Raw genomic sequence first — 14,493 nt, forward strand, 5'->3', positions numbered from 1 at the left:
AAAATGTAGTCTTATATAATGAAAATTCTAAATATAGTATGGCCTTTGTAAACCTTTGACAAACTAAGTAGAACATGAAAAGTATGTTCATTTTTGTACAGTTTCTAAATCAGTCTTTAATGTTGATATGTAAAAAATGTGGTACTTTCGGTTTCATTTCCTAAATTCCAGCCTCCCAGCCCTGGGAAGCCCTACCCGGATAATACCTGTAAAACACTCACTAGGACACAGCATACGCACAGCAAGAAAGCAGCAAGAACAGATCTACTTCATAAATAAGGTACAGGGCAAGTATGTATATGTGTGTGTGAGAGAGAGATAGAGAGAGCGCACGGTACGTGCCCGTGCGCGTGTGTGTGTGTTCATGGCAACATAGTAAAGGGTATCACAGGTTGTTTTCTCCATTTGGCATCGTATCTGTAACATCAAACACCTATTATTGTATAGTTTGAATTACAGTATCAGCCAGTACTAATCATTTTTAAAAATTGACAAAATATTTTTGAGTGTTTAAATATTAACAAGGTTCACAAGTTATTGACCTCAACTTCCTCAACTCAGATCATATACTATGAAGTTTGAGAGCAGCATTACATGCAGAATGAGGTTAGAATAGGTTGAGGTTAGAATAGGTTGAGCTTTGTGGCTCAGATAATGAGGATGGTAGAGTGGTTAGGTTGTGGCAGGATCAGGAAACAAAGGCATTTGGCTTCAGTCCACTCAATCCAGTAGGGCACAACGTTGTGGAACTCTCACATAGAAATACATACAAAAGTATAGGACACCCCTTCAAATTAGTCGATTTGCCTATTTCAGCCAAACCCGCTTCTGACAAGTGTATAAAATCGAGCACACCGCCATGCGTTTTCCATAGACAAACATTGGCAGTAGAACTGAAGAGCTCAGTGACGTTCAACATAGCACCGTCATATGATGCCACCTTTCCAACAAGTCAGGTCGTCAACTTTCTGCCCTGCTAGAGCTGCCCCGGTCAACTGTAAGTGCTGTGTCGTGGCAATTTCCCGTATTACCAAATGAGGAGAGTTACAAACCACACACCAGTCAGAGTTATACTTAAACTTCATCTTTAATAATGTGAGCTTTACTATAGCCCTTTGACTCTCAGATCAATTCGGTGTCTATAATGAATTCTGAGAGTACCAACATAATGGCAACTGAGATCTTTTATAGCAAAGATCCACCCCCCTAGTCGACATGACAAACCACAGATAATAGGAACTGTTCACAAAGAAATACTTTTACTTGAGAGGAGTATCCCGTAGCCAGATAGCATGAGCTATAAATTATCGTTCAGTTTGGTCTCTAAGACGAAGTTCAAATCTCGTTCCTGGTACTTCATAGTACAAAAACATTACCTTTACTATCTGGAATGCTCTTTAGGCTTTATTGGCCAAAGACATCGTAAATCTCCTCGGTCAGTGCTATCTCATAGAGGCCCATCCTCAGTGGAACACTGAACACACAATAGTCGATAGATTCTATTCTGTCGAATAAAACAACCATTCTAATGCAATACAAAGATTATAATATAATCTTACAAGCACTATAACATAATCTCGCAATTTTCCACGACATCTCCCCCGTTTTGAGAATATTCTCAACTTAAAATTTAAAAATTACAAGATTTAAGAGAACATCCATTTACATAGAAAATACATATATTCTACATAAACTAAAAATCACAAAACAATAACTCATTGCATGGGGTTCCTGCACATGACCAGTTTCATTCCAAGAAACTCAGCACTGTCTCTTATTTCAATCCCCAACACATTTTCTAAGCACTCTAGCATGTTATCTGGGAAGGTTATGATACACAGTCACCTGCACGAACCGACGAAGAAAAACAAAACTCATTACAGTTTATGAGATTCAAAGCAATATTTTCCATAGACAGTGAAAAGCACATGTTTAATGCATAATGCAGTGCATGCAACAATGGAGTTTAATAAAATAATATTTAGTTATCTATCACACTCCAATGGATCAGCATAGTATGTTGGAAACGTCTATTTCCATTCCAGAAACAAAAAATAGCATATCTTGTTGAACAAATCCAGGAAATGACTCATAGTTAAAATAAAACGTATCCCCTTGGTGCCTAATGAACATGACCCAAGACAAGCATCATGATTCCACTATTTATAAGGCAATGCCGATAGATCAAATAGATTAGGATCAATTTCACTCTCCAGATCAGAGTTCACCCTCTCCATTCACCATGACATGCTGAGAATAGTGTCAACATCATTAGGTCATAACAACAATCAAAACAATCCTTCAGTTTTAAAAATCATTCAATTTCCAAATAAAATCATAATTAGAACCCAGTTATTTATCCAACCAAAATTTAGAATGAACATTGCTCAGGGATTTAAATTGGTCTTGTCCCTCAAAGTAAAAAACACAATTTAACACACATCAATATTGGTAGAATGTACATTCATATTAACATTCAGTATAATTATCCCATAATTCTACTATTAACCTTTTTATCACGATTATAATACAGATCAGTATCTCAATGCATTCTTAATCTAAATTACTATAATTTCACGTGGTGTAGACCTCTACAATCAACCTGATACCACAAAAGTCTAAAACTATTTTTTTGGCACAGTTGACCAACCCCCTCCTTCAGGCACTGATTCTTCTGGCGTCCTTTTCGTTCTTCTTCAGATAACTTTACAGTTCAAAGTGGATGGCCCATGATAATGTCCCAATTTCAATGTTTCACCTTTACCACCCATTATGTCTTGTCCATTCGTCAACCAGTATACCAGCAGCATACGAGAAGTTTAGAACAGATCTCTCTCCATGCCCACTCCACGTGGACTCCTCTCACACTCCTGAGAGAAACATCATGAGAAAAGCAGTTGATAGCTTAGATCGGAGACTGTACACCGATTTCTGGCTCGGCTCCCTTCTCTCGGTAGAAGTGGTCCAGACAGGGCCTTATTCAACGCCTTTGTTACTCTTCTTCAGCCAGTTAGAGGGGGTTTTGAGGTACACACACTGTTCGGTCCAATTATTTCTTCCATGCATTAATATACCGTCTGATGTCACTTTTCATGATAACCTCGAAAGAACAGATCAGAACAACAGTTTAGTTCAGTTCATTAACTACATGATAAATTATTACTTTTACCAATTATTCTTAATACACATGTCTAAACAAATTTAAACGAGAATATCCACACATTCTATTGAAATTATTCTTTCAAATGGCCTTATACTCCCATCACACTGTCAACTCCATCGTAGAGCCAAAGGATCAGGAAGTTAGACCTATAACCCATCGGGAATAGAACAGAACAAACAATCAATCAATCAATCAAGTTTATTTTATATAGCCCTTCGTACATCAGCTAATATCTCGAAGTGCTGTACAGAAACCCAGCCTAAAACCCCAAACAGCAAGCAATGCAGGTGTAGAAGCACGGTGGCTAGGAAAAACTCCCTAGAAAGGCCAAAACCTAGGAAGAAACCTAGAGAGGAACCAGGCTATAAGGGGTGGCCAGTCCTCTTCTGGCTGTGCCGGGTGGAGATTATAACAGAACATGGCCAAGATGTTCAAAATGTTCATAAGTGACAAGCATGGTCAAATAATAATCATGAATAATTTTCAGTTGGCTTTTCATAGCCGATCATTAAGAGTTGAAAACAGCAGGTCTGGGACAGGTGGCGGTTCCATAACCGCAGGCAGAACAGTTGAAACTGGAATAGCAGCAAGGCCAGGTGGACTGGGGACAGCAAGGAGTCATCATGCCCGGTAGTCCTGACGTATGGTCCTAGGGCTCAGGTCCTCCGAGAGAGAGAAAGAAAGAGAGAACAGCACAACAATACAATACACTCCTTCACATATCACTCAAGGTGTGTAAACTTCAATCCAAAACCTCAAAGAAATGAATCCTCCCCCATTTTTAACACATGTCTCTCCATGAGAGTAATGTATAAAACAACACTACTACTGGTCAAAAGATAAAACAACATTTCAAATAACCTAATCAAATAAAATCACTACTCTGAAAAACTCCACAAAGAAGAATGATTTTACCCATATGGTCATAGGAAAATAGACTTAAAGCAGCCTACCCTTAGTTAATATGGCTAAGAACTATATTTATCAATTACACAAATTACCTTGAAATCAGTATTACAAAGGACCATCATTTCATTATACAAATGGCTTTCCAATGAGGGTGATCAAGCCACAACGGAAAGTCATGATAAAGGTCATAGGTCATACAAAACCCTTCAAATAAGTGTTTCTTACTATATTAGACAAATTACAAAAATAGTCAAACATTTCCTACATGTTGTATCCCAGGTTCCCAGAACATTCCTTTATCAAAAGAATTCATGTGTTTAATTAAAACTCAGAAAATAAAAACTCAGAAAAATTCCAGGTGTGTGCGTGCCCCTTTAAGATACCTTGGCACTAAAATAAATGAACCACTCACCAAACCCAAAGGAAATTTTAAAACAAATCAAACATAGTATTTTAAAAACACCAACAAATAGTCATAACAAATGTGTTGTGTGTGTGTATTTGCAAACCTTAAGGTAAAAACACACAAAAACTTCCAGGCCCTCTTCAATTTGGTAGTTTACGGCCTCAATCTCACTCACTCTCCCCAAGATTATAGTCCCAGGAAACATTTCAAAGAGAGACAATGACACCCACATTTTCCCAGAAAAAAACACAAAACACTTCGTTAGCATTCATTATACTACACCGATTCAGAAAGTCAAAAGTTAACTATAAACAAAACCTAAGAATAATGATAATTCCACTGTACCTCAAATCATTAATCATAAATTGTAATCTACACCAATGTATATGTATGCTTAATTGAACATACACTTAGATACAATTATCCTGGTATCATTACTATCTAAATGTAATGATTTTTTCCTCTGTCGCAAATGTAGTACATTTCTCAGCGTAAGGAATCAGTGATATTTAATCCCAGCCATTTAATAGAAATGTAGACGTGTTCTCCCATGTCTCCTTTAACTTACATACTTTAGGTAACTTCCATCCGTCCCGGAAGAAAGAATCCTACTCAAACACATCAGAGAATACAATGTTTAATTAAGTAAAATCAACACCTAAAATAAACAGTAAACAAATAAACAAACCCATAACCCCTTTAATCAGCAATTTAATAATTTCAACCTGTTGATATGTTTAGTAAAAACCATCCTGATTTTTTAACAAATCTAAAATCTTTCAAAAGTTGACGGTGTCTCATCAGTGTAAAAATCAAAACTAACTTTTTCCAACTCATATCCACAAGGTTTGCATTCCCCGAAGGTCAATACTGTTCAGCTCGTACATTAATGATCTTCCTTCTGTCTGTACAGGGTCTGAAGTTCCAATATATGCAGATGATACAGTGATAAATGCATGCAAATAACAAACTACACAAGAACTCACTACTGTAATGGTTCAGATGACAAACTTGCTCAGAGACTCATGTTTGCATCTCATTTTTTTTTTAAACACAGTCTGCATGTTCCTCACAAAGAAAACAACTGATGCCCCTGAGACAGATGTCTATGTAGCAGGGGAAAAGCTCCAGGTGGTATCTGATTTTATGTACCAAGGCATCATACCTGATTCCAACCTCTCTTTTAAAAAGCAAAATAAAAGAAAGGTAACTCAAATAACCCAAATTCAACCTAGCTAATTTTCCAAAACATATGAAATTGTTTTGACTACAGAGGTAACAAAACTATAATTAAAATCTATGATACCCCCCCCACTTAACATACTACCTTACTAGTTTGGCCCAAGCTTGCTTTACACCATTAAAACCCATTCAGTCTGTCTGCAAACAGGCTCTCAAAGTACTTGATAGGAAACCCAATAGCTATAGAAAGCATAAGCTCCTGAGTTGGAAAAATCTTGTGCAATACACTGACGCCTATCTTGTATTCAAGATTCTAAATGTCCAGGCTCCCCCTCTACTCAGTACTTTTGTTAAGCAGAAAACCCAAACCTTATGGCAGCAGATCCACAAGATCCGCCATGAGAGATGACTGTATAGTTCCCTTAAGGAAAAGCACCTTTAGTCAATCTGCTTTCAGTGTGAGAGCTTCCCATGTCTGGAATACCCTGCCATTAGACATACACAATTGTGATTAATGTGCACTGTCCCTGTAAAAATAAAAATGACTCAAACTGCAATCAACTTTAATGACCTGACATTGTTCCACGTAATGGAAACAGATTACAATGTTAGAATACATGAATTTCCTGCTCAAATTCACTGGTGTTAACTAAACAATCAAACCAAGAATCAATAATCATCAGAATACATTATCACAATGTTTCCTTATTCACACCTGATTCACTTTCAGCTTAACATATCCTATTTTTTTTTTCTTTCCAGTGGGCAAAAATATAACCCCTCTCCTCTCAACGTTCTGCCTTACCTCTATCGTAAGATTAAAACCAAACTTTACAACTTTCTCTTCTCCTTCGGCTTCACACTTATGAAATGTCCAAGACGTTAAAAAATAACATGTACAGCGCCAAATTTATAGCATATGTCAGTCAATCCATAAGAATGAAAAACATTTATGTGGGCACCACTCTATCGCCATTATCTCTCCGCTATTATTTAGAATTTCTTTAATTTAGGTAACTGTCTCCTCTATGATACAGTAATTTAAATACGACTCCATTCTCAATACGTTATTCCAGCAGATCATTTAGGCAACAGACACCGTCTTGCATCGAAATTCGCTTCGCTATTATTTTGAATGAATTAGTCTCTCAATTTAACCTAAACAATCTATTAAAAAGTTCAATTTATCCCTTCTTTCAATTTGAAACAAACAAGCTATTAAAACGTTCAGTTTATATCTTATACAAACACTAGCGACCGTATCTTTCCAGGCAAAACATAACAATAGTTTAATTACATTCAAAAACTCAGATTTTAGTCAGTGCATTGGCTGGGAACCGAACTTGGGTTTCCAGCTTGAAAGACAGCTATGCTCACCACTATACCACCAACGCTATTTGAATGGTTAAGACTCCCCGCAAATAAAGCCACTTTACAATAGTCGTAAAATCAGGCATGTACTACCGAGACAATTCCCAGAAAAATAGCCCTAATTTAAAGGTCCAAGCGTTACTCCGGCGATGATTCTCACATGCCAAATGAATAGATTAGCAATCAAAGAATAAAATCGACATTTATAGACTAGGAAACAGATCTTGCGCCTTTCAATAAAAGTAGATTATGTTTACTCATGCAACATATTTCAATTACTTTACTACATCACATTAATCACGCAATGATAATTAGTTTGATGGATACCTTAGGCTTTGTACAACATTATAAATTACATTGAGATTCCATCTTAATTCGCTCTAACTTTATGGAAAACGGTTTATTAAATAAATCCCGCAACTCCTCTCATACTGGGAAGAAAAAATAAAACAGTTTCAGACCTTAAGGGCAGTTTTATTTCAAATGTTGTACCCAGACGGAGATAATCCAATAAGCGTTTTATAGTTCCATCATTAGGGTAAAATAACCAAAAGTGGACACACTCTAATCAGTTTCTAGCGCTCAATTGCCCAGATTATCCCCGACAGTTTAATAGTGCTTAAAACCTCATTTTTATCAAATTATCCATTAAAGATACCAACTCAAAACCTGCGTACGTCTACGAATGGGTGGTTTAAATTGTATCTAATTATATTCTCAGCATTTCTTTCATCGTTATCACTAGTACAATTTATCATGTTTTCATATATTCACAGAATCCATATAAAACGTAAGAAATTCTTACGTACTCACACAGAACTTTAAGGATCACCCACACAGGATTGGTCCGATGTTCACACAGAACTGGTCAGATGTTCACACAGAACATCAGGACATAATTAAAAGGTTACCCACAAGAGTCTACCTACCCCGCTCACACAGAACGCTACTACAAATATTACCTAGTGATCCCATAACAAAATACTCACACAGAGTAACCCAGGGCATACCTGGCTAGCACATTTAAAATAATTGGAATTCACCACCTCTGAGGGTCACTTAGACAGTCACACAGACACTTTCAGAATGAGGTCCTTCTTCCAATAGGGCTTCACCAAGTACCGTGTTTCACACAGAACACAGTCACCTTGGCACCTCACCCCCACAGACCGCACCAATCCCCACTGTGATCAATTAAGTGTCAGGACGGCTCTAGGTCGCCCGCAAATGACCAATAGCAGAGTATCTTTGGGTCCGCAAACTCTCAGATTACTCTCCTCTGACTCGGCCCTGTTTACGCCTCCAAGGTGCCCTCTTCACAAAGGAATACACACTCAGAGCCTACGTAACAGAGGCTTTTCTAAAAACTCGACTTCAAGTGTGTGTGGTTCGCTCACCTCTTTCTTAAAAAAAACGAAGTTTGAGATGTGGTATCCACTCGGCTCGCTGCCTCTCAGATCAAAGGTGGGTCCATCTGCTTCGTTCCCGAAGTGTGGTTTTCCTGAGATCCCAAGTTTGAGGGATCCCTCGTGCACGATTTACCTAGGTTGTCAGGAGCGGTCACCGAGTGAAGATTCACATCCCATCCCCGTCGCCAAATGTCGTGGCAATTTCCTGTATTACCAAATGAGGAGAGTTACAAACCACACACCAGTCAGAGTTATACTTAAACTTCATCTTTAATAATGTGAGCTTTACTGTAGTCCTTTGACTCTCAGATCAATTCGGTGTCTATAATGAATTCTGAGAGTACCAACATAATGGCAACTGAGATCTTTTATAGCAAAGATCCACCCCCCTAGTCGACATGACAAACCACAGATAATAGGAACTGTTCACAAAGAAAGACTTTTACTTGAGAGAGGAGTATCCCTTAATTTATAGCTAATGCTATCTGGCTATCGTTCAGTTTGGTCTCTAAGACGAGGTTCAAATCTCGTTCCTGGTACTTCATAGTACAAAAACATTACCTTTACTATCTGGAATGCTCTTTAGGCTTTATTGGCCAAAGACATCGTAAATCTCCTCGGTCAGTGCTATCTCATAGAGGCCCATCCTCAGTGGAACACTGAACACACAATAGTCGACAGATTCTATTCTGTCGACTAAAACAACCATTCTAATATAATCTTACAAGCACTATAACATAATCTCGCAATTTTCCACGACAGCTGTGAAGTGGAAACTTCTAGGACCAAAAACGGCTCAGCTGAGAAGTGGTAGGCCACACAAGCTCACAGAACGGGATCGCCGAGTGCTGAAGCGCGTAAAAATCATCTGTCCTCGGTTGCAACACTCACTACCGAGTTCCAAACTGCATCTGGAAATAACATCAGTACAATAAGAGTGGGACCTACTCCATATTTAATACCCATGAAATTGGAATGAGATGTTCGACGAGCACCTGTCCACATACTTTTTGTCATGTAGTGTAGCTATATTGTGTATGACAGGCATGTCATGTAGTTGTAGGGTAAACATTTTGTTTCTCTCTCTTTCCTCCAATCTCTTCAGGTGTAACCATGGCTAACATTAAAACATTAAATGAAATTGGACACCTCAACTCGTCTGGCTTTGGTAGGCCTTGGCCCAGGCATGGGCTTTACCTGCTCCACTGGTTCTCCCATAACTACGTCATATTCGACAACAATGGTGACCTGCGGGCGCTGTACAACCCCAAAGCGGAGTTGTTCGGCTTCCATCACTTCAATAACCGACCCGAGTGTAACGGTAATTGTTATCAACTGCTCCCCATCCAGAACTTTCCATACTATGAGGTGGGCAACCTGAATACGCCAGGGGCAGATGACCTGCCACCGTACGTTAGGCAGAACTACAAAGGACACCATGACGACAGCAATATGGACCGTATCATCATCAGTCTTCTCCCCGACTTTGTGTTGGATAAAGTCTATGTGACCCAACATGAGGATGTGAGTACCTTTGATCGCCAGAACACCTATCGGATCAGTAGGGGTTTGGTCAAGCTCATCCGTAATCTGGAACTGGAGGAGCTGCTAAGGCAAGCTGGGTACCCCAGAACCATTATGTTTGTCAAAGCAGTCAAGCGGCAAGAGACTCCAGCTCGAAGCCACACCACCGTTTGTCAACCAGCTGTTAGCCAACCTGACTGGGTCAACATCAAGAGGCCCTCTGCTGTGAGTCCCAGGCCAACACCATCAAGGGAGTCTGTAATTGACATGCCACATGACTCAATGCCTCGTGAGAGCAAAATAAATCATGTGTCTGTCAGTATACCCGAGAGCAGAGACTCCCATATGCCTCGGCGGGAGAGGCAATGCTGTGTCATTCTGTAGACTGGGCCAAAGAGAGTGAAAAGGGTTCATCTTACAGGACGAATGGGGAAATAACCGTGGACAAAATGTATTACAGTGCTCCTGTAAGTAGGTCTACAGTTCAACACTATTGCAATTACTCATTATTGTTACACTGTACCTACAGCAGTGACCCTAACCCTAAGTCACTTTTTAAACAATTATTTAGAATAGTCATTTTTTTATTAAAAATCATTTATTTCAACATACAATCACTTCTTAATATGTGTAGATTTCTTATAGTGTCACGTTCCTGACCTGTTTTCTCTTGTTTTTGTATGTGTTTAGTTGGTCAGGGCGTGAGTTGGGGTGGGCATTCTATGTTATGTGTTTCTATGTTGGGTTTAATGTGTTGCCTGATATGGTTCTCAATTAGAGGCAGGTGTTTGACGTTTCCTCTGATTGAGAACCATATTAAGGTAGGATGTTCTCACTGTTTGTTTGTGGGTGATTGTCTTCCGTGTCTGTGTATGTTGCACCACACGGGACTGTTTCGTTTTGTCGTTCGTGTATGTAGTCTGTTCCTGTTCGTGCGTTCTTCGTGTTCTGTAATTTCGTTTGTTCAGGTCTGTTGACTTCGTTTATTATTTTGTAAATTCTCAAGTGTGTTTAGTTTTCATCTTGTTTAATAAATATCATTATGTATTCATCACCCGCTGCGCCTTGGTCCGCTCATTCACTACAAGACGACCGTTACATATAGATTATAACCAACCTCTATACTTCTAGAGAAAACTACAATACAGCCCAATGACAGCCCAGTTACCTGGTTTGGAACAGAATACAGAACCTGGTCCAGGTTTGGAACAGAATACAGAACCTGGTCCAGGTTTGGAACAGAATACAGAACTGCAGATTGCCCTTTAATAATCGTAATTCTCTTTCACTAATGCACCTGTACATAATTGATTTTCTGTAAAACCAAGGCCAATAGTTTATAATTTCCCACAGTGTTGTAACAGCTCTGTTCTAATTGGTTAAACAGCTTCTTGTTTAGATTCAACTGACTACGGGCTCTATTCAATTCGTATTGCGGATGTTCAGCGTTACAGCGTGATAGAAATATTAAGGCAAATTTCAGTGGCGACTGCGCAGTCACGGTAAACGCTGCATATGTCGTCTCAATGGGAAATGACCTTTACATTTCTGTCTCGCAATCTGTAACGCTTCAGCGACACAGATTGAATAGAGCCCTACAGTAAATTGTTTCCGATAAAAAGCGGGGAAAAGTACGACCATCTTTAACCACAAACCGATACCACACCTTATAGTTAAAACGTTTGTGAAATTAGAAAGAGATGAGTAAAGTGGTTTTACAAGCGGGTAACTGGTATAAACTGTCAAAGTAGACTCATTATGAAGTGTTCATTCAGAATGTGAATTTGTTATAAATCATAAACTGTTGATAAAAGGGAATAAGTCAACATTTGTGCATTAGTGATCAAAGAAAGCATACATTAAATCAACCCATCTATTTCCCACTCTTTATTCTCTATTCGCTTTAAGATTGCACTGAGATTGACCAATCAGAATATACTGTAGTTCATTGATTATGCTTGTGTTATAGTTCCCAGGTGTGGGACGCTATTGGCAGATATGTACCCCTAGAACAGGATTAATGAAGAGAAAGAGAGAATTAGCTTCTTTAACTTGGTTTCTGTTCCAATGTATTTATTAAAGTTTCTCATATTCAAAATGTATGTTTTATTCAAAATCATCTCATTACAATGTATATTGTAGAAAATGACCCGTTCACATTCATTTAAATAGATTCACACATTTATTCTCATATCAATTGAAATCCCTTTTTCTCAAGCAGTAGTTTATAACTACTGTGTATCTTTGTGTGTGTCACACCAGCTGTGATTTAGGTCAAAGTTCACTGATTACAGTCAAATATGGTCTATTTATAGACGGTTTACACTATACACTCTGTTACAGTGTCATAAAGGTGGTCAGTCTCGATTTCTCAAATCACATTGTTTCATAATAACCTCATCTCCCACTCAGTTTTTATTGAATATATAGTTTAATGCCACCACAAACGGGACTAGAAACGTGTACAGCAACAGCCAACTGAGGTGAGGGTATTAAAGCATTATTTCCCTGCAGCATACATATGTATTTATTGAATTGAAATGCACTAGATATTTTACGAGACAGACATACAGTTCAACCTCAGCTCAAATCCTAGGTATGGGTCTGACCATTATCTCAATATCGGTAAGCTTAGTGATAAGGCTGAGGTGTGTTTGACAGGCAATGTACCAGTTACAGGAAGTCTTCATTGGCACACCATGTTACCATGGAGCTGTCAAGCTTGGGAGTCCATTTTGGATAAACTTTCATCCAGATCAATTTATATGATTTTTGGCATTGATATGTTGGTGGCGGGAAGGCTGAAACCACACTCATTGAACCTCTTAAGGATCCGCCCCTTTTTTTCAATTTTCGCCTAAAATCGAACTGCCTGTAGCTCAGGTCCTGAAGCAAGGATATGCATATTCTTGGTACCATTTGAAAGGAAACACTGAAGGTTGTGGAAATGTGAAAGGAATGTAGGAGAATAACACAATAGATCTGATAAAAAATATAAAGAAAATAACAACCGTTCTTTTGTATTTTTTTTGTACCATCATCTTTGAAATTCAAGAGAAAGGCCATAATGTATTATTCCAGCCCAGGCGCAATTTAGATTTTGGCCACAAGATGGCAGCAGTGTATGTGCAAAGTTTTAGACTGATCAAATGAGCCATTGAATTTCTGTTTAACATATTGTATCAAGACTGCCCAAATGTGCCTAATTTGTTTATTAATAATTTTTCATGTTCAAAATTGTGCACTCTCATCAAACAATAGCATGATATTCTTTCACTGTAATAGCTAAGCTTTCTGCCAATATCAGATATGTCTATGTCCTGGGAAATGTTATTGTTACTTACAACCTCATGCTAATCGCATTAGCCTACGTTAGCTCAACCGTCCTGTGGACGGGACACCGATCCCGAAGAAGTTTAAAACTATAAAGCACTCCCTTTCCTCTTACAAGGAAATGAAACTTAGACTTCATACTATAACGTAGTGCCCTACCGATGTAGGATCTTAATTTGATCACACTTTTGTTGCTGATAATTATCCTGCACAGCAGGGAATGCAAACTTCATGTGTTATGGCTTCTAAAGTTTGTAATTTGGACATTGATTTCAGAATTTATTTGCCCTGACGAAAAATGTATCAACCCCTAAAAAAAATCCCTTAATTATAATCCACATCATAATTCAACTTTCCTGATGCTGTAGGATTATTTTCCTGCTGTAGCAAATTGGCTCAAATTAAGATCCTACATCTGTATGTGGCTGTTACAATGAATGCGCAACACATTCCATGGTGTTGTCAGTGCCCCTTGGACCTGTTTATATCCCTGTAGTCAGGCAGTAACACTTAATGGCAAGTCATAAATACATTGTAGGGTAAATAAAGTGTGGCCATTTCAATATTCCCTTTATTCAGGAAATCAGTCGGTCAAGCAGGTGCTGTGGACGGTATTGTAGCAGGTGGTAGAAAAGTAGGGACAATCACCATCCAATATGGGGGCTATACGTTTCATGTGGATGTTACTCCTCTCAGGCTCTATATGTGTTCATGTTGTCACGGGCATCCCCATAAGTGAGTAAAGTTTGTTTGTGGCTACATTTTGAAGATTGGTATGACATCAATACGGTACATGGTTTGGGGAATACTGTATACAGTAGATTAATAGAAAACGGTTAAGATCAATTAGAAATGTTAAATCGGTAATTGATTTGCCTTTGTATTTTGCTAAATGTATGCTCTTATATTATTTTACACATAAGCTATTTATTAGATCATTATTATTATGTATTTTTGACACTTCATTTAGACGTTAGTAAACAGAGGGGGAGACAGGCAAGTTGGAGTAACAGTAGGAAGGGTAAATGAGGGGAATGAACCGGTAGGGAGCGGCTTATATGTGTCTGGATCCAGGAGCGTTGCCATTAGACCATGACGCATAGATTTTTGTTACCTAATTACAGTGGCGATTTTAGCATGTCAATCTTGGTAGGGCAGCGCCCCCCCCCCCAATTTTTGAGATGCATTCCAGCAAA

The 14,493-nt window shown here is 38.5% G+C and overlaps 1 protein-coding gene across 1 annotated transcript; it reads left to right on the forward strand.

Moving 5' to 3' along the window:
• Positions 1–9: 9 nt before the first annotated feature.
• LOC120027245 lies at positions 10–10,701 on the forward strand. The gene is made up of 2 exons (XM_038972149.1): positions 10–280; positions 9,546–10,701. The coding sequence occupies exon 2, from the start codon at positions 9,554–9,556 to the stop codon at positions 10,346–10,348; it is 795 nt and encodes a 264-aa protein (XP_038828077.1). The 5' UTR covers positions 10–280; positions 9,546–9,553; the 3' UTR covers positions 10,349–10,701.
• The last annotated feature ends 3,792 nt before the right edge of the window (positions 10,702–14,493 follow it).

The sequence above is a fragment of the Salvelinus namaycush genome, chromosome 2 (genome assembly GCF_016432855.1).
Source record: "Salvelinus namaycush isolate Seneca chromosome 2, SaNama_1.0, whole genome shotgun sequence".
Classification (NCBI taxonomy): domain Eukaryota; kingdom Metazoa; phylum Chordata; class Actinopteri; order Salmoniformes; family Salmonidae; genus Salvelinus; species Salvelinus namaycush.